This window comes from Heterocephalus glaber, unplaced genomic scaffold (assembly GCF_053883595.1).
Source record: "Heterocephalus glaber isolate CG9 unplaced genomic scaffold, H.glaber_assembly_v1.0 deba00001497, whole genome shotgun sequence".
Classification (NCBI taxonomy): domain Eukaryota; kingdom Metazoa; phylum Chordata; class Mammalia; order Rodentia; family Bathyergidae; genus Heterocephalus; species Heterocephalus glaber.
In genome coordinates this window covers 36748416-36770534 of record NW_028258320.1, presented here as the reverse complement: position 1 = coordinate 36770534, position 22119 = coordinate 36748416, and the positions used below count along the sequence as shown (strand labels likewise).

The 22119-nt window shown below is 36.1% G+C and overlaps 1 protein-coding gene across 7 annotated transcripts in view; it reads right to left on the bottom strand.

Moving 5' to 3' along the window:
• The window catches only part of Minpp1 (multiple inositol-polyphosphate phosphatase 1), a 74826-nt gene that overhangs the window by 20926 nt on the left and 31781 nt on the right, over positions 1-22119 (bottom strand). For 5 of the 7 annotated variants that reach the window (XR_015440355.1, XM_087184863.1, XM_021239138.2 and 2 more), the window contains one exon: positions 11801-12170. Coding sequence is in view for 6 of the 7 variants with exons in the window: in XM_087184863.1 (XP_087040989.1) it covers positions 11801-12170 (370 nt within the window). In the remaining variant the exon portion in view is untranslated. Of the gene's footprint in view, positions 1-10801; positions 12171-22119 lie in introns of those variants that run through there. The other 2 variants (XM_004858334.3, XM_004858335.4) reach the window with 2 other exon arrangements.

The following is a 22119-nucleotide window of genomic DNA, read 5'->3' as shown; positions in this document are numbered from 1 at the left end:
GAGCAATTACAGCTAGAGCAAAATTAATGTTCTTGTCTCCAATTAGGAGCATATATTTTTAAACAGAACTTTCTTATCTGTATATATCCAAAGTTATATTTAACTAGTATATATGTTTATATAATCTACATCAAAACTGGATTCTTATTTGTTGAAAAAAGAAGTGTACAGGGCCAGAGATTTAGCTCAGTGGTGCCAGCACCCGCCTCACAAGTGAAAGGTTCTGAGTTTGATCCTTGGCACCAAAAAAAAAAAAAAAGAAGTGTACAAAAGCATCTAATGGCTTATGTTCAATCAAGACAATCAGAGAAAAGCTTGGCAGGATGAATCAACTCTTATGAGAAAAACCACAGTCTCAAGATTTTCATCTCAACTTAATTTTCCATGTTAGCTATTTTAGAAATGATATATTCTAATTGAGATTTTTTATACCAGGAGTATTACCTGATTCAGAAGGATGTGATTTTAATGAATAAATATGTGTTCTCCCAGTTCAGCAAACAAAACATATAAACATGAATAGCTTGGGTCTACAGAATGTCTTAAAATCTGGGAATATATCACACAGAAGTTGTTGAATTGAGGGTAGTTTTAGACAATCTTTCTATCTTCAAATATCAAGTAATGTTAGAATCTTTAAAAGTTAACCTCTTTCCAAGTTGCCAAGTATGAAACTCAAACTACAAAACTTTAATAGAACATGACGAACCTTTTCCTGTAGTAGAATTGTCTAAAACCATTATTCATATACAAATAAAAAACAATGGAATAATTTGTTTTGATGCTTAAGAATGCAAGAGGCCACCGGATGACTAGAAGGAAACACTTTATTGAAGAAAAAAGAATGGTTAGGAGAAAATTCAGTGATCTGACATAGATTCAAAGTAATAGCTGGATATAAGAAATCTATGTAGTGTTACAAATATTTATTGTTCAGCTTTAATTTGGCAAAAGGCAGTCAAACTCAAAGTATCACTGTAGTGGACCACATAAAATAAATACTGTTAGAAAAATATGTCCCAAAATTTTATACTTAATATTCTAGGGCGCACGCCCTACAGAGGTCCTGAGTCCCATGGAACACGCTGAATCAGCCCGCTGCAGACAGGCAGGTCTGTGCACACCCTACCGAGGTCCTGAGTCATGTGGAAAACACAGAATCAGGCCATGCACCAGCAACAATCCACTGGACCCCCACCCCCACTCCTCTGCACAGCCACCTGGTTCCACACCACAAAGACACAGAGGACACTAGACCACCAGACCACAATACTAGTCCCGCTGCTCCCGGCCCAGAGGGAGGGGCTTCTGAGCTGCCCTCCCACTGATCCTGGTCCAGAGGAAGGGGCTTCCTGGCCACCATCCCTCCTGCTGCTCCTAGCCCACAGTAAAGAGCTTTTGGTCCACCATCCCTACCGCTGCTCCCGGCCCCTGTCCCACCTCACCCAGCTCAGAGGAGGTAATCCGTGCAGGCGCTAACAGCCCCCTGCCCCAGTCGAAAGGAGAAAACACATAAATAAGTCTCAAAACCAGACTTCCAGATCACCTACAGCAACCCCAAAGGGAAATGAGATGGAACACTCTAATACTCAACCACCTGGACCCACTGAACTGGCAACAAAAGGGGATCTGGAAAAAATGAAATCAGAAATAATTTCTCAGATAACAGGAGAAATTGTGCCCTTAGTGCAAGACATGATTAATAAATCTAGAGAGGAGTACAGGAACATGATGGAATCCCAACATAAGAAACAAATGGAACCCATAAAACAGACGCAAATAGATTTCCAGGACATGAAAAACTCCATTGAAAGTCTACACAACAGAATGACCTAATGTGAGGACAGAATTTCAGATATAGAAGATAAGATTGCAATTAGTGACCAGGAAAATAAAAATGCTTCAAAATTATAAGGGAACATGAGAAGTCAATCCAGCAGCTGCTAGATGATGCAAAGAAAAATAACATAAGACTGATTAGAGTCAATGAAGAAACAGGAGAGAGGGAAGATGACAAAAACATCTCTTCACAGAAATAATGGCAGAAAACTTCCCAAGCAGGGGAAAAGAGCTTGACATACAGAAAAGTGAGGCATATAGGACTCCAAATAGCCTTGATCAAAAAAAATCTATACATAGGCATATAATTGTTAAGATTCCTGAAATGCAACAGAAGAACAAAGTTCCCCAAGCAGTTAGAGAAAAGAAACAAATCACATACAAAGGAAAGCCCATCAGAATCACAGCAGACTTCTCAACACAAACCCTCAAGGCAAGAAGACCTTGGAGTGATGCATTTCAAGCCCTAAAGGAAAACAGCCTCCAACCCAGATTGATGTACCCTGCAAAACTATCTTTCAAAACTGATGGAGAAATAAGATACTTTCATGACAAAGAGCACCTTAGGAACTTTGTGAATACCAAACCAGCACTCCAAACAATTTTACACAATATCCTAGGAACAGACACTGAGGATCACAACCCCAGGAAGCAAAGCAGAATGAACCCATCTGGCATGACAAGAAATTAAATGGAAAGGGGGAGAACCCAACAAAAAGAAAAAGTCATGCCAATGAAAAGTCAATATGTTTCAGCTATAACCATCAGTGTTAATGGTCTCAATTCATCAATCAAAAGAAATAGACTGGCAGAATGGGACAAGAAGCAAAATCCAACAATATGCTGCATACAAGAAACACACTTTATTCAAAAGGAAACTCATAGACTGAAAGTTACAGGGTGGAAAACAATACTCCATGCAACAGGAACCTGAAAAAAAGCAGGAGTAGCTATCCTCTTTGCAGATCAAGTAGATTTCAAACCAACACTGATTAAGAGAGACGAAGAAGGACACTACATCCTTGTAAAGGGAAGAATCCAAGAGGAAGAGATGACAATCATAAATATCTATGCACCAAACACTAGTGTGCCCAACTATATAAAACAAATACTAACAGACATGAAAAGTCATATATGCACTAATACAATTGTAGTGGGGGACCTCAACACCCCACTGTCACAAATAGATAGATCAACTAGACAAAAAATAAGTAATGAAATACTAGAACTCAATCGAACTCTTGAACAAATGAACTTAACAGATGTTTACAGTGTCTTCCACCCCACCAAATCAGAATACACATACTTCTCAGCTGCACATGGGTCATTCTCCAAAATAGACCACATACTCACACATAGAACATGTTTAAGTAAGTGCAAAGGAATTGAAGTTATCCCCTGTATATTATCAGACCACAGTGCGATGAAATTGGAGATCCATAGCAAAAGAAACTCAAAAAATTTCATAAACACGTGGAAATTGAACAACACACTTCTGAATAACCAATGGATCACAGAGGAAATTAAAGAAGGAATCAGACAGTTCCTTCAATTAAATGACAATGACAGTACAACATATTGGAATCCATGGGACACAATGAAAGCAGTCTTATGAGGGAAATTCATAGCGGTGAATACACATATTAGGAAAACAGAACGAGCCCAGTTAAACAACCTGATGCGGCACCTCAAGCTTCTAGAAAAAGAAGAACAGGACAACTGCAGAGCTCATACAAGGGAGGAAATTATAAAGATCAGAGGAGAAATCAATGCAATGGAGACTAAGAGAACAATACAAAAAATTAATGAAGCCAAGAGTTGGTTCTTCAAAAGAATCAACAAAATTGACAAACCCTTAGCCAACCTTGTCAGAAAAAGGAAAGAAAAGGTCCAAATCCATGCAATTTGGAATGAAAAGGGTGAAATTACAACAGACTCAGCAGAAATCCAGAGAATCATCAATACCTACTTACAGAAGCTATATGCGAATAAGACAGACAACACAGAAGAAATGGACAGATTTCTAGATAACTATGAATTACCAAAGTTGAACGAAGAAGACCTAAAAATTCTAAGCAACCCAATATCAACCAATGAAATTGAAATTGTAATTAAAAACTGATCAACTAAGAAAAGCCCAGGCCCTGATGGCTTCCCTGCTGAATTCTACAAGACATTTAGAGAGGAACTGCTGCCACTACTGCTGAAACTCTTCAATGAAATTGAAAGGGAAGAAATACTCCCAAATTCATTCCTAGAAGGAAGCATCACCTTGATTCCCCAAAGCAGAGAAACACCCAACCAAAAAGGAGAACTATAGGCCAATCTCACTAGTGAACACAGATGCAAAAATCCTTCATAAGATACTGGCAAATAGAATGCAGAAGATCATCAAGAAGATCATACACCCTGATCAAGTGGGATTCATCCCAGGGATGGAGGGATGGTTCAATATATGAAAATCAATCAATGTAATATACTATATCAATAGAGCCAAGGACAAAAACTATATGATTATCTCCATAGATGCAGAAAAAGCATTTGACAAAATTCAACATGCATTTATGATAAAAACTCAACAAAAAATTGGAATAGATGGTCTCTACCTCAAACTGATAGAAGCCATCTATGAAAAACCAACAGCCAATATCATACTAAATGGTCAAAAACTGAAATCCTTCACACTAAAATCAGGACCAAGACAAGGATGTCCACTATCACCACTCTTGTTCAATATAGTTCTGGAAACATTAGCCATGGCAATTAGACAAGAGAAAGAAATAAAAGGAAAAAGACAGGAAATGAAGAAGTCAAATTGTCATTATTTGCAGATGACTCCACCAAAAGTCTTCTAGACTTAAGAACCAAATTCAGTCAAGTAGCTGGTTACAAGGTCAACACACAAAAATCAATAGCTTTCCTCTACACAAATGACAGACTCACTGAGAGAGAAATAGGGCAAACAGTTCCTTTCACAATAGCATCCAAAAAACTGAAATACCTAGGAATCAACCTAACGAAAGAAATCAAAGACCTCTTCTCTGAAAACTACGGCACTCTGAAAACAGAGATTGAAGATGATATCAGAAAATGGACAGACATCCCCTGCTCCTGGGTAGGAAGGATTAATATAGTGAAAATGGCCATACTTCCAAAACTGCTATATGGATTTAATGCAATTCGAATTGAGATCCCAGCAGCATACTTCATGGACCTTGAGAAAACAATCCAAAAATTCATTTGGAAAAAGAAGGGACCCAGAATAGCAAAAGAAATTCTGGGCAACAGAGACATGGCAGGGGGTATCACAATCCCCAACCTGCCACTATACTACAAAGCTACTGTGATAAAAATAGCATGGTACTGGCAAAGAAACAGACCTGAGGAACAGTAGAACAGGTTAGAAGATGCAGAAACAACGCCAGACACACTCAGCCATCTCATCTTTGATAAAGGAGCCAAACACCCTCACTGGAGGAAAGATAGCCTCTTTAATAAATGGTGCTGGAAAAATTGGGCTTCAACTTGCCAAAGATTAAAATTAGACCTATATCTCTCACCATGCACTAAACTAAAATCAAAATGGATTAAAGATCTAAATATTAAAATAGAAACCCTGAACCAGTTGGAACAGAGGTTAGGTAGAACCCTTGAAGACATCGGGTAGGAAAAGATTTTATGAACAAAACCTCCGTTGCCCGTGAACTAGCACAAACAATCAACAAGTGGGATCTCTTCTTATTAAAAGGCTTCTGCACAGCAAGAGAAACCACCAGCACTGTGAAGAGACAACCCACAATGTGGGAAAAAATCTTCATCTGCTTTTCCTCAAAGATCTACTATCTCGAATCTATAAAGAACTTCAAAAGATCAGACCTCCCAAACTTAAAGACCCAATCCAAAAGTGGGCATCTGAAATGAACAGACATTTCTCAGACAAAGAAGTAGAAATAGCAAATAAATACATGAAAAAATGTTCCACATCACTGGTCATTCGAGAGATGCAAATGAAAACAACACTGAGATTCCACCTCACTCCAGAAAGAATGGCTGCTATCATGAAATCAACCAATAACAAATGCTGGCGGGGCTGTGGGGAAAGAGGAACCCTGCTCCACTGCTGGTGGGAGTGTAGACTGGTGCAACCACTGTGGAAATCAGTATGGAGATACCTCAAAGAACTAGGACTGGAAGTCCCATTTGACCCTGCTATTCCACTGCTGGGTATCTTCCCCAAAAAATTAAAATTAAGCAGTGATATATGTGCACCCATGTTCATAGCAGCACAGTTTGTAATAGCTAAAACTTGGAAACAGCCCCAGTGCCCATCAACTGGAGACTGGATAAAGAAAATGTGGTTTTTTAATAAAATGGAGTACTACTCAGCCATAAAAAATGAGAAATTGGAGACATTTATAGCTAAATGGATGCACATTGAGGTGGTACTATTAAGTGAAATAAATAGGACACACATGTATAAATACCGAATAGTTTCTCTGGTGTGAAACTGAAAGTGTAAATGGGGACTAAAATGTATGATAGTTAATGTGAAATAGGATTTAAAGGGGCAAAAAGGGAAGGAGGTGGGAGGAGTAGGGGAAAGGAAAGAAGGGAATGGAATTAATATGAGAAAATGGAAAAATAGGAACAAAAATCTTTGTAAATAGGGAGGAACGGTGGGGTTGAAGGGGGGACTCGGCAAGGGTGAAAGATGGGAACCGAGAGAGACTATGTAAAGGTGCAAATTTCCAACGATGAATGTCATTATATTGTATATCTAAAATGTACCAATGATTAGAATGAATAATCGATAATGCAAAATAGGAAGAAAAGGTCCAAAGGGGTAGGGGTAGTGGGAGGGGCAGGGGAAACGAAAGAAGGGAAAGGAAAAATGATGAGAAATGGAAAAAATGGAAATAAAGTCTTTGTAAATAGGGAAGGGTGGAGGGGGTGAAGGGAGGGCTAGGAATGGGGAAAAAATAAGAACCAAGATGCATCATGTAAAGGTACAATTCCCAATGAGAAATGTAATTGTGTTGTATACCTACAATGTACCAATAAAAGAATTTAATAAAAAAAAATATTCTGGGTCAGTTGTATGTAACCCTGAAACCTTTAAAGGCATGCATCAGTTCTGCAGTTAATGAGAAGAAAGCATTCAAATCATGAAAATTTCCTTGGAAAAAAACAAAGAACTTTTTTCTTTACATACTAAGTTTTTCTTCCAGTGTTAAAATTAAGACCAGGGTAATATACAAAAAATTTCAAGCACATATATGTTAGGAGAAATGCCAAAAGGACAACATACACAGAAAAAACTAGGTGCAGGACAATGTACACATTAGGTTATAGATTAGACAGAAAAGGCATAATTAATAAATGAAAATGTAAAAATCTATGGATTAAATTTGTCTTAATTTAATATTTGGTCATTTGTTATGAATAAACATTTGTTAAGGGAAGACTCAACATTCAACTCCTTATCTCCTAGATAAAATCTTTTTTGTGTGTGTGGTTGGGGGAGGTGAGATGGAACTCAGGACCTTGCACTTGTGAGGCAGGCATAGTGCCACTGAGCTAAATCCCCAGCCCTCTCCTAGATAAGATCTTTAATTTTTTCACAAGATTCTTCAGTTTTAGGCACTGCCTAAATGAAGATAGCACCAGAATAATATCATAATGTCTATAATATTAACAAAAATGAATTCCACTTACCCTCCATCCTGATATATTTACATACCATACATCTTGTTTGTTTGTTTTGAGACATGGTCTCACTATTTAGTTCAGGCAAGTCTTGTACTATGTAGCCCAAGCTGGCCTTGAACTTGTGGCAATCCTCCTGTCTCAGGCTCCTGAGTGATGAGATTACAGGCGTGCACCATCACACCTGGCACCATTTGACTGTATATTTTTATATAGTCAAAAGTTGACTATATGACCATTTAACAATGAAGTTAAATAAGTTCTGTAAGAATTTCATAGTCTTTGATATTTTATAAAAATATCAAAAAATCCAAAGTTAGTGTGAGGCACCAAGTAAATTTGTTTTTAAGGTTTTTTAATTCAGTCTTTTTTGTTTTTAGTGTTTTCTGAGACAGGATCTTGCTATGTAGCCCAAGCTGGCCTTGAACTCTCACCTATCCTCCTGCCTCAGCCTCCCAAATGCTGGGATTACAGGTGTGCACTGCACTCATTTAAGAATGATACATAAGAGTGTAAGTCCTTCTACAGAAAAATTTTAAATGTGCACATTAGTGCTACAAGTTTCCAAAGTCAAGCAAGTAATGGAATGCTGATTATTGAATTTTATGTTGATGGTTACCTCTAGGCAGGGAATGAGAAAAACAGGATCAGGGAGCCATATAAAATCCTCAAAATTGCTCTTATTTAGATCTAAAACAAATCCTACAATACCAATTTTGATAAAACAGGATGAATGAGTGCTTATTGATTCATTCTGTCATCAACACATGTACAAATGAAAAACCAAACCAAGACAACCAGCATTTTGCAGAAACAATGACCAGTGAGAATACTGAGGCATCAACAGCATTTACCAGCTATGTGCTTTATGAGCTTCACCTGAAGAGCAATAATTTATGCATCTTTTATTTCAATACAAATCTATATTTTGACACCTCAGATTTAATAAAATGGATTTCCATTTTTCTTAAGTGAAAATTAAATCATAAAGCAGTATTTTAAGAAAATACTAAAGATCATACATACTTCATTTGCTCTGGTTTACAACTGTATACATTCTTTCCCACTTGTATTTTATTCCATGACTCACCATTTCCTCAACTGAAACCAAAAAGGTGTGGTTTGTTTCTTTATTTGTTTATTTATTTATTGGTGCTGGGGATAGAACTCAGGGCCTCATGCATGTTAAGCATGTGCTCTATCACTAAGCTATATCCCCAGACCCAAATAGTATACTTAAATCCAAAAATCCTTGAATACATACTCATTTAGAATAGTCATAGAGGTTCTTCTTGAAAAAGAATTCTCAGATCAAACAAGATAGAAAAATGGACATTACTGTAATACTTCCTTGTCACAGTACACACCAGCTTTTTCTCCATAGGAAGGAGAATCCTATGGTTTGAACCCAGGATTCTTTCCTTATGAGATCCATAATACCTTCTTTCTAGAAAGTGTGTTCTGGGAGAACACGTGAATTAATCTGTATCATGTCCATTTCTAAATACTTGCCATTCCGAAATAATTGTTTTCTGAAAATGTTATACTGAAGTAGTTCTTCATCTTTACATAGAACAAATGCTATATATAAAGCCCCCAAGTGTTGGCTTGTTTCTTTTACTGACTCATTAGTGCAACTTTTTTTAACCTTAGAAAATCCATTCAAGAAGGTATTGGCAAAATCACATAATCCAACAATTAATATAACTTTAAAAGTACTCCCAGTCATATTTTGCAAAAAAGCATTTAAGATTTTTAATCTTCTCTAAATCTGTATATAATTTCACTGATTAAAAAATTTAAGCATTAACTAGAAAATGTCTTAACTCTTGGTACTGAAAAAGATTCTCCCCTTTATGGTGCTTGGGATCAAACTCAGAGCCTCTCACAAGTGGTAGGCAAACTACTGTATATCCCTTGCCCTAGTTTTTTTTGAAGTGTAAAATGAGCAGGGCATGGTAGTGCATATCTGTAATCCCAACTACTTAGGAGGCTGAGGCTAGGACGACAGTGAGTTCAAGGCCAGACTGAGCAACTCAGCAAGACCTTGTCTCAAAATAAAAAATGAAAAGGGGTTGGGAAGCAGCTTAATGGTTGAGTGCCTCCCTAGCACAAGTTCAATGTCCAGTAACATCAGCAAACCAAACCAAAACAAAACCACCCCAAAACTGATTTTTCCATTTTTAACTGAAATTTGCCTGAAATTATCCTAATCTAAGTCACACGTAACAATCTGTACATAGACACATGCATATCCTTAATATATGTTTTTATATGGTCTATTCTTTCAAATGGAAACTATTAAAAAATTAATTCCAGTAAGTGTTTACTGTATACTATTTGATAAATCACATATTTTTCTCAAAAATCTTCAATTTCCCTTTCATAGACACTATCTTCAAAGTGAACTTAAATTAAAATGGATTAAGAATCTATTTGTGACATGGGCCGGGGATTTAGGTCAGTGGTTCTGCTGCCTGCCTCACAAGCGCAAGGTCCCAAGTTCGATCCCCGGTACTAAAAAAAAAAATCTATTTGTGACAGTTAAGCTCAACTGTCAATTTGATTGACTTGGGAGCTACCTAAAATGTCAGTACAGCATACTTCTGGGCATATCTGGGTAGGTCATAGAGGCACCGGAGGGTCTATAACTGCTCCCTGGGCCCTTCCTCTCTGGCTCCGTTTCCTGCTCTGCTTTCTGGCCACCATGAACTAAGCAGCTTTGCTCCACTACACCCTTCAGCTATGATATCTTTGCCTTGGAGTCAGCTAACCATGGACTGAACTCACTGAAACTATAAACGAATGATGGCAAACCTTTTAGAGATGAATGCCTAAACTGCAACCCAAAACCAACTTATTTATCACAAAGTACCAACACTGCAATTAACTTGAATACTGAGGTTTTAGTTCAGAAAAAAAGAACTCATATAGTAACATCTTTTGTCTTAAAAGAAAAATGAGTAAAAAAACAAAGGAAAAGAAAAACAAGTACAGTAACATGCATGCCATAGGTTTACCACCACTGCTATAAGCCATGTGAAACTACTCCTCTAAGTTGCAGGTGCCAGGTCTTTTGTACTAGCAGCAGGAAAACTGATCAATATGCTATTTGTTTGAAGGAATTTCTATTAGAATAAAATTGCCTATGTTGCTTGATTCATCAAAGTTGCCTGAAATTCAAACCTTTTACCATCAATTACTGACTGAATTCTGATAAGGAGAGTAGAAAAAACCTGTAACGAAGTCACAAGAATTTTGTTTGCTGTAGCAAATACTTTAATGGCATTTGACACAACTCAGAATCTTCTGTGAAATAGGTTCAAGTTGGTGAGACTAAGTAAGCCAGGGTGGAGTCTTTATTTTAAAAAAAGGAAAGAAAAAGAAAACAAGCAAATTATGCATTTCACATAATAACAAAATATAAAATGGAAATTAAGTAACAAGATAGCTAAGGAAAAAATTTAAAGACTTTGATTCAATCCATCTGACTTGTTAATAGTCCTCTTTGTCCTTCCATTGTTATAGACAAAAAACAGGTCTCATAATAACTTAAGATAGCCTTGAAATCTCTTACTACGAGGTTAAAAATTTTTTTAAATGTGTTCAAATAGTTTATAAATACTATTAACAAAAATATTTCTTTTATTATGCTTTTTGTCTTGCTTCAGTAAAGATGTCCTTTTAAACCATCCTGTTTCTTAACATTGTTTCACACATTCAGACATATGTTAGCTTTCTTCCAAGGTGATAATCTCAGGTTATCACAATATTTCCAATTAAGAAAGACAACAGTAGGACTGTCCCATATGAGGTAAAAAGAGAGCACTGTACACAACAGATAAAGTTCCTTGACTAAATGAAATCAAATTATAGATCATCCAATTAACATTATATGTTGATAGTTCAGCACTTTTCAAGTATCACTTTCAAATCCTATGCTACACCTCAGTATGAGGTTTCTTATATAAGGTAGAAATTCTTCATTTCTGTAAACATGCAGTGCCAGTTGTTTCCTCAAGTAGTTTTTTTCCTTAAGAAAGTTGCTCCAGGTAAGAATCATTTACTTATTATGCCCAGATCCCAAAAGAAACATTTTTCTGTGAAAAGACAGAAATACCCAAGTAATATGAAAGCTCTCTGTAATCAAGGGATTGCTTACCAATTACAAATATGTAATCAGTCCCTACAGGACAGCACTGATGAACTAAAAATTTACTCCAGTTACTCAGAGCTCATCTGATGTGCTATTTACCTTTGTTAACTTACACTCTTCATTGGTTTGACAATTCTGAAGAATGTCCTTATAGTGATTCTTCATATCCTCATATAATGAAACAGTTTCTTGTGAGTGAGCCAAGGGTAACACCTTTTCATTCAATAACATCTGCACTTGGAATTCTTCTTTAGGAGTCTTAGCATTTTCACAATGGTAAAGCACAAATATGAGGTTTGAGGCATAAGGTACAATGTGGCCGCTTCGGAATTTCCTATGCATTTGTTTCTTGTAATTATAAGCTGTTAGGGGTTCCTTGTCTTTGAAGTAGCCCATGAGAGAAAGAAGTGGAAGAAGGGTCTCTGCATGACCAAACTGGAGGATGACTGGAGAAGACACTGGCTGAGACCTTGAAAGAGGAAATGAGGGGAGAAAAATATACATATTCACGTTATCAAACATAATATTTATACTCAGAAGTAGTATCCAACTTTCCCATTTTTTTTAGTTTAATCTTATTTTAAAAAGCATATAACTGAAATCCTGTAAACTGAACTTTTTACACTAAAAGTTAAGTTCCAAGACTCAGGATCACTGTAGTATGGCAAATGCATCTAAATAAATTTATTAAAAACCCACCCAAGTACATAGACATTATCCTTTCTGTGGTTAAAGGAACTTGAAAGAGAGGTGCACTTCAATGCTGTGATGCCTTTCTATAGGTGAAACTGAACAAACTGGCCCTTAATAAATAGATAATTCCATGGGGCTCTTCTAAATAAACAAAGTGGTTCTTCTTTCCCCCTACATTTGGGGGGTATGGACAAGTGCTATTCAATAAATTTCTTGGTTAAGATCAAGTCTGAACTGTGAAGTAATTCATGTCTTCAATGGTTTACAAGACTTGATTTGGGCACCAAATTCAGAATAAAGCCACAAAAGGGTAGCAGTGCAATCTATACTAGTTCATAAGTTTCTGGTTGGGAGTGGCAGTTTATACACTGCCAGAAACCAACCACTTTCAATATTTTTTTTGTATGACTTTTTTTTCTGGTAAAAATTTTAATAAGAAGCAGCAAATGACTACTTAACCTTTTCCCAACTTTTATAGAAAGAATGACTACTGTTCTTTAATATAATTTGTAAACCTATTAAAACATGACTACCTTCTTCCTACCACTCCACATATCAAATTATACATTTAGTGCATCTGGATTTTATAGGAAGACAGAGCAGTAGTTTGGGACATTCCTGATTTCCCACATATAACAGTAAATCCCCAAACCCCTGAAAAACACAAAATAACTGCATAGTCAAGTATTCTCTATGAACCACCAATAGCCTCAAGAACTGCCTATTATTTGTATCTGTCAAAGGAAAAAAGCAGAGGGAAGCCACTGACTGCCTGAGCAATCTCAGAAGGGAGAATCCCAAATAACCAACAGGTATTCATTGGGAATTTCTGTGGGCCAATCTGAGATGGCAGCTGTAGCAGGGAACAGTGTAGCCCACTCTAGTACTCAAGTGAGTACAAAATAGGCAGCTTGTTAGGCTCAGGAGAAACCTAGTCCCCATGAGCTCTTTAAACACAAATCCATACTAAAAAGAAAGAGACACAGCCACTAGGGACAGATAAAGGAAAGAGTAGGTCCAGATGAAAGTAGGGGATGGGAGAGACTTAAGAAACCTCAGCAAGCAGCCCACTGTGTTTCTGAACAAGAAGCTCTGTGAGGTTAGAAAAGTAGCCCAACTCCAGCATTCTCAATGTTCAGGAAAACTCAATTCACATTAAAATGAACTATGTGAAAGTAATAGAAGAGAATAAAGAGCCAGAAAACATTCATACAGAAACTGAAAGTATGCTAGAAACACTCAAAAATATATGAAAACTGTATCAGTATTTCAAAAACAGACCAAAAGACAGTTTCACAACTTTGAGATTAATATTCTCACTTTATCAAAGGTATACTTTAACTAGGTCATCTAAAGGATTTCTAAGAAGTATCCACTTAGGTCCAAAGTAACAAAGCAGTAGCACTCAGATTACAGCTATATAAGTATTTTGAAATTTTGCCTTTGTCAGTATTTAAGAACTGAGAGATTAAACAATGATAAAAATCCAGATTTTTAAAATTTTCTTGGAAACCTGAAAGATATATTTCCATAAAGCAACAACCAGCTGAACAGGAATACAATTACTCTCTAAAGAGGGCATATAAGGAGAAGTAAAAAGAATTAAGATGTGTTATGTTTATGTGCCAACTCCCCGCAATGAATGTTATCATTATGTACTATAAACATGTACTAATAAAAATAAAACTAAAAAGGAGCATACAGCCAATAGTACATATATTATTGCATATTGATTACTATAAGATAAAGTCATTCCTCTGCTACTTGCCAGGCCCCTTTACACATTTAAGTCATCATTTAGATAAAATGGAATTTAACAGTGACACAAATTCAAAGAAAAGTAATCCAAATGTACTGGTTTGCATATTAAATTCTTCAGTCATTAGGCAGAAGCCACAAAGGCAGGAACAACCCTATTCCCAAAGTGCCATTTTTGTTCTCCATGAGGGTAGGACACAGGCGAGGACAGCAGCAATAACAGCAAAGCCTCTATTTTTCCAGAAACTCTCTTCTCTTTCCCAATGAACAACTCCAATAAACCAAGGGTAAGATATAAGGCAATATATCCAAAATATTATTGTTTCAACATGTAACATACAAAATTATTAATGAGCTTTACATTGTTTTTTGTACCAAATGTTCATGTAGATACCTCAATTCAAACCATCCCCTTTTCAAGTGCTAACTAACCATATACTGCTGCTGCCTATTGTGTTGGAACAGGAAGGTTGGACAGTGGTAGGGACAGTCTTAAATTCAAATATTAAATAAAGGAGAAATAGAAAAAAAAAAGATACCAGATAAATAAAAATACACATATGGAAAACGTAGGTTGAGGAATAAGAATAGACCAAAAAGGCTAAGTGCAAATTACAAGAGTTCAAAATCTGTTAAAACATATTCAAGCTTTAGAAGAAATTAAATCTAGGTTGTGACTCAAATTTTTTTTAAGTGCTGGGGACTGACCCCAAGGCTTCAGGCATTCTAAGCATGTGTTCTACCGCTGAGCTACAATCCCAGTCTTGACCCCAATTTAACTTTTAAATCTGAAGGTTCTTTGGGTTTAAACAAAAAGCAGTTACCCCCATTATTTTTCTTTTGTCTGCCTTGCTGTTAAACATATTTTAAAACCATATTTTTTTCAGAAGAAAATGATGATGTTTTAAAAATGCTTACTGGAGAACTCAACAAAATTTAGGCCTCCCAAAATAAAAGATTCAATAAAAAATGGACGATTGAAATAGACACTTCTCAAAAGAAGTGCAAATGGCCAATAAGTATATGAGAAAACATTCAGCAATTTTTGTACCTTTTGCCATTAGACAAATGCAATCAAAACAACACTGAGATTCCATCTTACTCCAGAAAGAATGTCTATCATCAAAAACGAAAAACAACAAATGCTGGCAAAGTTGTGAGGGGAAAAGGAACCCTTCTACATTGTTGGTGGGAATGTAAACTATTAAAACCACTATAGAAATCATTAGATTACTCAAAAACTAAATATAGAAATTCCATTTGACCTAGCCATTCTTCTTCAGGGTATCTTTGTGAAAAAGGGAAAGACATCATATTACAGTGATACATGGATTTCCATGTTTATAGCAGCATAACTCACACTAGTTTAATCTTCAGAGTAACCTATATGTTCATCAATAGATGAATAAAGAAAATTTGGCATATATACACAATGGAATGCTACTCAGCCATGATAAATTTGAGTCATTTAAAGGAAAATGGACACACCTTGAGTCCACAGTGCTAAGTGAAATAAATCAGACACTGGTTAAACATTGCATTGTTTCTCTAATACAAGAAACTCAAAGTATAAATAAAGAGCAAAATAAAAGACAAATGATAGGAAACAGGCTTTGTGAAGATGGGGAGGATATCTGGTGATGAAGGGAGAAGGATGAGAAAGGGAAGTAAAAAGGATCAAAATGCAATATGTGTATGTACCAATGCCCCACAAAGGATGTATTTATTATGTCTCACAAAAATGTACTAAAAAATAAAATAAAATGCTTACTGGGAGTTTTATGATAAATCAAATTGTTTATACATTAGATTCACACAGGAAGCCAAGTAATCAAAAATAAATTATTGTTTTAGGCCATTTCATTAATCTCAATTTAATTATATATTTTTAAGTTCCATTTTTCAGTAGGAAGGAAAATTGCCAATTTTTTATAAATGCCATGAGTATCATTTTCTTATACAGAGCAATCTGTATTAGAGAAGTTTACAACATATAAAAACCAGTATTTAAAAGGTCAGGTCAAATGTGCCAATACACAAAGATACATTAAGATTGTATGATCAAAACTAGTCACTGTTTCTATGCCACAAAACAGTTTATAAACTAGAGAGCCATCAAAGTTAGAACAAGATTTTGCTCAAAAATACAAATGTGCCTAGAGGAAATAATAAACAACTTAAAACTGTATTTTTGTATTTATGTATAACCAAGTAAAATATTTTAAGTTTACGAGATAATGCTAAATATAAAGAGGAAATGAGCAGTTTTATTTTTTTTTCTTCGTAGATAGCACATACTCTTGCAACTTCAGAAAAGGGATCTGGCTGGCTGGTGTTGCTTACATATACTTATACAAAGGCCCCTAGACAAAATAGCTGTGTTCAATCTTCCAAAACATAATAAAGAAGAGAGACTTTTCAGAGATCCATTTGGTTAACTCGTTAGATGTCACAGGTCCTATCATTCTATGCCAAGTTCCAGGCACCATCCTAGTTTCGTTCTTTAGGGCTGAGGCATGGGCTGGAGAGAAAGCAGTGAGGCAAAAGAATCTCTTACAGATTAGCATGTGTCTAAGTTTTAGAGAACCTGGAGAAGGAGATGAAATTCTTCTGAGGGACAACTGCACAGGCTTGCCTGAGGAATTGGTGTTTGAGGTGCTATGAAAACATTCCTAATAAGTTTTAAAGTGCCAATGCTGCTCATGGCAGCTAAACTAAAGTACAGCAGCTGGTTTACACTATAGTGTGAGTATTATACCCTTTTAGAGATGACAAAAACTGAGAAATTACTTCCCTGTTATCTTTGAGCCACCAATTTAACTCACTACAAAACTAACATTCAATAAATTCACAGGAGTAGTTTAATTTTAAAACAAAAACAAAAAACAAACAAGGGAGTTAGTAGTGGAGCGCTTGTCTAGTGGAACACTTGTGCAAGGCCTGGTTTCGATCCCCAGAAGTCACAAATAAATAAAGTTGCACAGAATCTCATTGTGTCTAGTGAAGCTAACAATTCCTGCCCTATGCTCATTTAATTAAAAATAAAAACAGAGGGCCCTAGATTTTCCAAAAAATATTTATTGTCCTCAATCTGATTTTTAACTTTTTTCAAAACATTAGTTTTCTTTCTTTTTTCCTCCTCCTCCTCCTCCTCCTCCTCCTCCTCTTCCTCCCCCTCCCCTTCCCCCCTCCCCCTCCTCCTCCTCCTTCTTTCTTTTCTTTCTTGTCCTGGATATTGAACTCAGGGCCTTCACACTGAGCTACATCCCCAACTTTTATTGTTTGAGACAGAGTCGCTAGAATTGTGCTAGAATTTGCGATCCTCCTGCCTCAAGCCTTCCAGAGTGCTGGAATTATAGCTTGCACCAGCCACCAGGCCCAGCAAAACATACCTGAAATTAAAATCAATTTATAACTTCACCTTGGATTTGGATGTAAACTTACGTCAGTCTAAGCTTTTCAAAAAACTGAGCATGTGATAGAAAAACTGAGCAGAGTGGAAGTGAGGGGCACAGCCCTATGGACTGAAATCCATAGAGCATAACCTACTTAGGCAAGTTACTACAACTCTCAGTCTCAATTCCCGCCAAATGAAGATAAGCCACTTCCTTTATTTAAGATATAGAAATAAATCAGTGCTCGGCATAAAGTAGTCAATCCATATGTAATAGCAAATAGCCATGGCAGCAGCAAAAGCAGAGCAATTGCAGTAGCAATTGCCCCAAGGTCACACTTTTTGGTGGTGTAAGAGCTAGGATCCAGGAGTTGAGTCAGGTGAGTTTTCTTTCTAAAAGATCGGCATATAACACTTTCTACTGAAAGTAAACATGGTATCAAGTGACAAGTTGAATAACATATGTTAATTTTTAAAAATTTATTTCAAGACAGAATCTAATTAAGTACCTAAGTTCTCCAGGCTGGACTTGAACTCATGATCCTCAGCCTTCTAGACTGGTGGGATTACAGGCATGCACCAATGTGTCCGGCTGAATAGTACATTTAAAAACTCACCAGATTCCTCAAAATACCAAAATTCAAATGCAAAAGCAAAAATATAGGTACCCCATTAGGTTCTGTGGATACAATCTATACCAAATAAATGACTTGGAAAGCAAAAACCATATTTCTCAAGCTTTTAATCTGAAATAATATACAATAAGAAAAATATTCGATAGAAAATACAGTCCTAAAAAAAACTGGTCATCAATAAAGTAAGCCTCTAAGAAGATATACAAAGAGACAAGAAATCTTCCTTAGGAACATATCACATGATTAACTGCTTCCTAAAATTAGAAATACCATGCCTCCATGAGGTTATCTAAACTTCTCTCAGTCAAAATAAGGTACTCAGTGACATTACACTCTTCATCTTGAATTCAACTTAGTTAGTACAGTGTACAGACATTTAAATTTTTATTCTAGCTTCAAAGAAGAGGAATATGTGAACAAAAAAATTATTTTTAGCGTCACAGAACCAGTACCTAGACCAAATTTCCAGTCAGACATAGCTATCTATAGCACTGTATTGTGGATTGTGTGGTGATACTCAGACTCAATGTGATCTATTTCCTATTTCCTACACCCTTTCCTCTCCATATGTGAACTTCTTCTCTTTGCCAACCAATCTTTTATCTTTATCTCTCATTTTTCAGATATAACTAAAACTAGTTTGGTCATTTTTTTCTACGACACAGGATAACAAAATACCACAGTAGAAAATGTGCCAAGTTAGTAACATGACTCCACATGTCTTTTGTTTTTGACAGTGATATTACTACAGGTAAAGTTTATTATAAGTCAATACAAATATATATATATATTTTTTGAATATGAAATTTTTTCAAAATCACCTAAAACTATTATTTTAAGGAATATATGCAAATCATTCTTAAATGTATTACACACATTTTATTGAATATAGAATAAGACACTTAATTGGCTTGGTTTTTATCTTTTAAAAATTCAAGAAAGCAGACTGTGACAAATTTGATTTACAGAAATTTTATCTCAGAGGGAAACAGTTTAGAAAAAGAATGGGGCTGAGGGTGTAACTCAGTCGCAGAGTACATGTATAGCATCTGAAGGTGAATTCAATCCACATTCCCCTTCACTCCCCCAAAAAAGAGAAAAGGAAAGATTTTTTAAGATATAAAGTATGTTATCAACATGATCATAAAATTAAAACCCTAAAGAGGACTAAAATTTATTTTTAAGCACACACATGTTTTATACAACTAAAAGACCTAATTTTACTCTTGATTTTCTCATTTCAAAGAAAACAAAATACAGAGTACACTAAATGTCTAGGTTGAGGTTTTAAGAGTAAGAAGCAGAATTCAATACACTCTTAAGTTACAACTAGGAGAATGTTAAGTATTTTTTGCTTTATCTCAAAAGTATTTATATTAAATTACAGTTCAGAATATCAACCACTTAAATCTAAAATATGATTTTCTTCACTATTTTGTTTTTCCTAGCCAGAATACAATTTAGTAATCTGTAGTAGTTCAAGTGAAAAATGTAAACAAAGATAATAAAGCAATCTTTATTCAAGACTCCCCAAGAAACGTGGCCTTTTTCATGGCTCCCAAGAAAGCTTAAATAAAACATTTAAACCATAATTTTGAGATACAAAATTCAAAAGAACTTAGCCAATAATTGTTCAGATATTTTTAACTATACAGTTCAAACAAGGGATCCTTTTACAACTAAGAATGGCAGTATGCTTTTCTTTTAAACAAAAAATAATGAGGCAACATGTAAACTGATTCCTACACTTCACTGTTTGAAACTCTAATATATAAAAAAACTGACTACTTCCACAGAAATAGCCTATGTCCAAAAGGAGAACATTTTTCTTCCAAAGGGTTAATATAATCCCTCATAAGCAGCTGCTCATACTTATACCTGTTTGTCCTTTCATGACTTGCTCAAATTTCTATTTTTTTAGACAAAGTTAAGTAGCATTAAGTGTCAAACTGCATGAGAACTTTTCTAGGTTTCATAACCCTTCTCCAGACCAAGGCTGGTCTATGATTAAGCTTAAAATACAGGCAACAGCATATGGGAGTGAATGTGTCAACGTCCAAATGAAGGAGTAAGGAAATATGTGTCACACACAATTAACATAATGTAGGTGAGTAAGATGACAAACAGGAAAAGAATAGCCAGCTGCAATGGCATGCACCTATAATTCCAGGTACTCTGGGAGGCTGAAGCAAGAGGATCACCTAATGGAGTCTGCCTGGCCAATTTAGCAAGACCTTATCTCAGAACAAAATTTAAGCCAGGCGTGGTGGCACATGCCTGAAATCCCAGGACTCAGGAATCTAAGGCAAGAAGATCACTGTGAGTTCAGCCAGTCTGGGCTACATAGTGAGTTCAAGGCCAACCTGGACTATATAGTGAGACCCTGTCTCACTCCCTCCCCCAAAAAACCCAAAAAAATAAACTGGGGGGTGGAGGGTGGCTCAACTGTGGTGCTTGCTCTGGGGTTCAATTCCCAGCACTACAAATGGGGAAAGAATGTAAAAGGAATTATTTCTCAGATTACCTAATTCCATACATAAGGCCTTGCATACAACTTTGTTATAAGATTACTTATAACATAAAGATTGCTATATCCCATTCTATCTGGTATCTGATGTAGCTCTCTTTGTCACTACTATTCAATAAACATATGAGACTCACAATGCCTTGATAGAGTAGACCAAATTTTTCCTTTAATAAAAGTATTCAGTCTTTTGACAGGAAGATGGAAATGATTTTTAAAGGAAGGGCTTCAAAATTATACCACTTTTTACTTATATAAATTGGTCAGAAGATTTTATTAAATCTTGAACTGAAAACAAAATTTAATTTGAAGTCTAAAATTATGCCATTAAATAAGGATTGATGACATGTGTGGTCAAAGTAGGCAAAACACTCTCACCAAATACTTAAGTCATTCAAAAATCTAAACCTGCAAAATAACAACTGTCTTTATGACAGCTCTTTATGATCTTTATGAGCTTTTTTTTTTAGATCTTTATGAGCTCTTAATTCATGTTTCACACTCAACTGATATTATGTAACATGTGTTTTTAAACATGATCCAGGAATATCAAATAGAGCTTTACACAACTCATATAATTCCCATACTTTTATGTAAGTGCACTTTGCTTTATGCCAGACACACTGGATGCTTTGGGAAGAAAATTATCAAGAAAAACCAATTTCAAGCCTTATACATTTGACTGGAACACAGCTGCAGTGTATTTGGAGAAGTATAGATTAGACAACTTAACACAAATCTGGAACTAACATGACTAAAAGTTTTTTCTCAAGTAAGAATACAGAGAAACAGCCCCCACTTTCAGCCACGATGGACTAACAAGGACTAGGCTTACCATTTGCCTTAAAATACTAGAAAGCTGGATAAAATATATGAAATATCAGTTTTCAGATACTCCACTACAGTCACAGTAAGAAAGAAGGAAAGCAAATGAGGTGAGCTCACCAAGTGCCAAGCTTCCAAACTAGTTTGCAGGCAGTGGTGCAGAGGAGGAGCCCAACAAGGCAACTATGATTTGGGAATGAGAATTTAGGAAGGCCACACTGGCTAGAATTTATAGGACAGAGTCCCAGAGAAGAAAGTTACAGGACAACATGCTCTGCAGCCAGTTCACCAGGGGCTCCTCAAGATGTCAGTCAATACTGATCAGCACATGCAAGTGAGGTGGGGGTGGGGTGGGGTGGATGGGTGCTGGAAAGGAACAGGCAAATAAAGTCCCAAACCTAACACAGGTTTGTGTTCCAACAAGCCAAATTAGAAAATTTTCAAATTGCATAGAATACTATATAGATTAGAAGAAACTGTCTCAATGGTGGGACAAAATGAAGCCATCAAAAGATATTATAAGAAAGAAAGAGAGAGATGGAGGAGGGGGGAAAAAGGGGAGGAGAGAGGGGGGAAGGGGGAGGGGGGA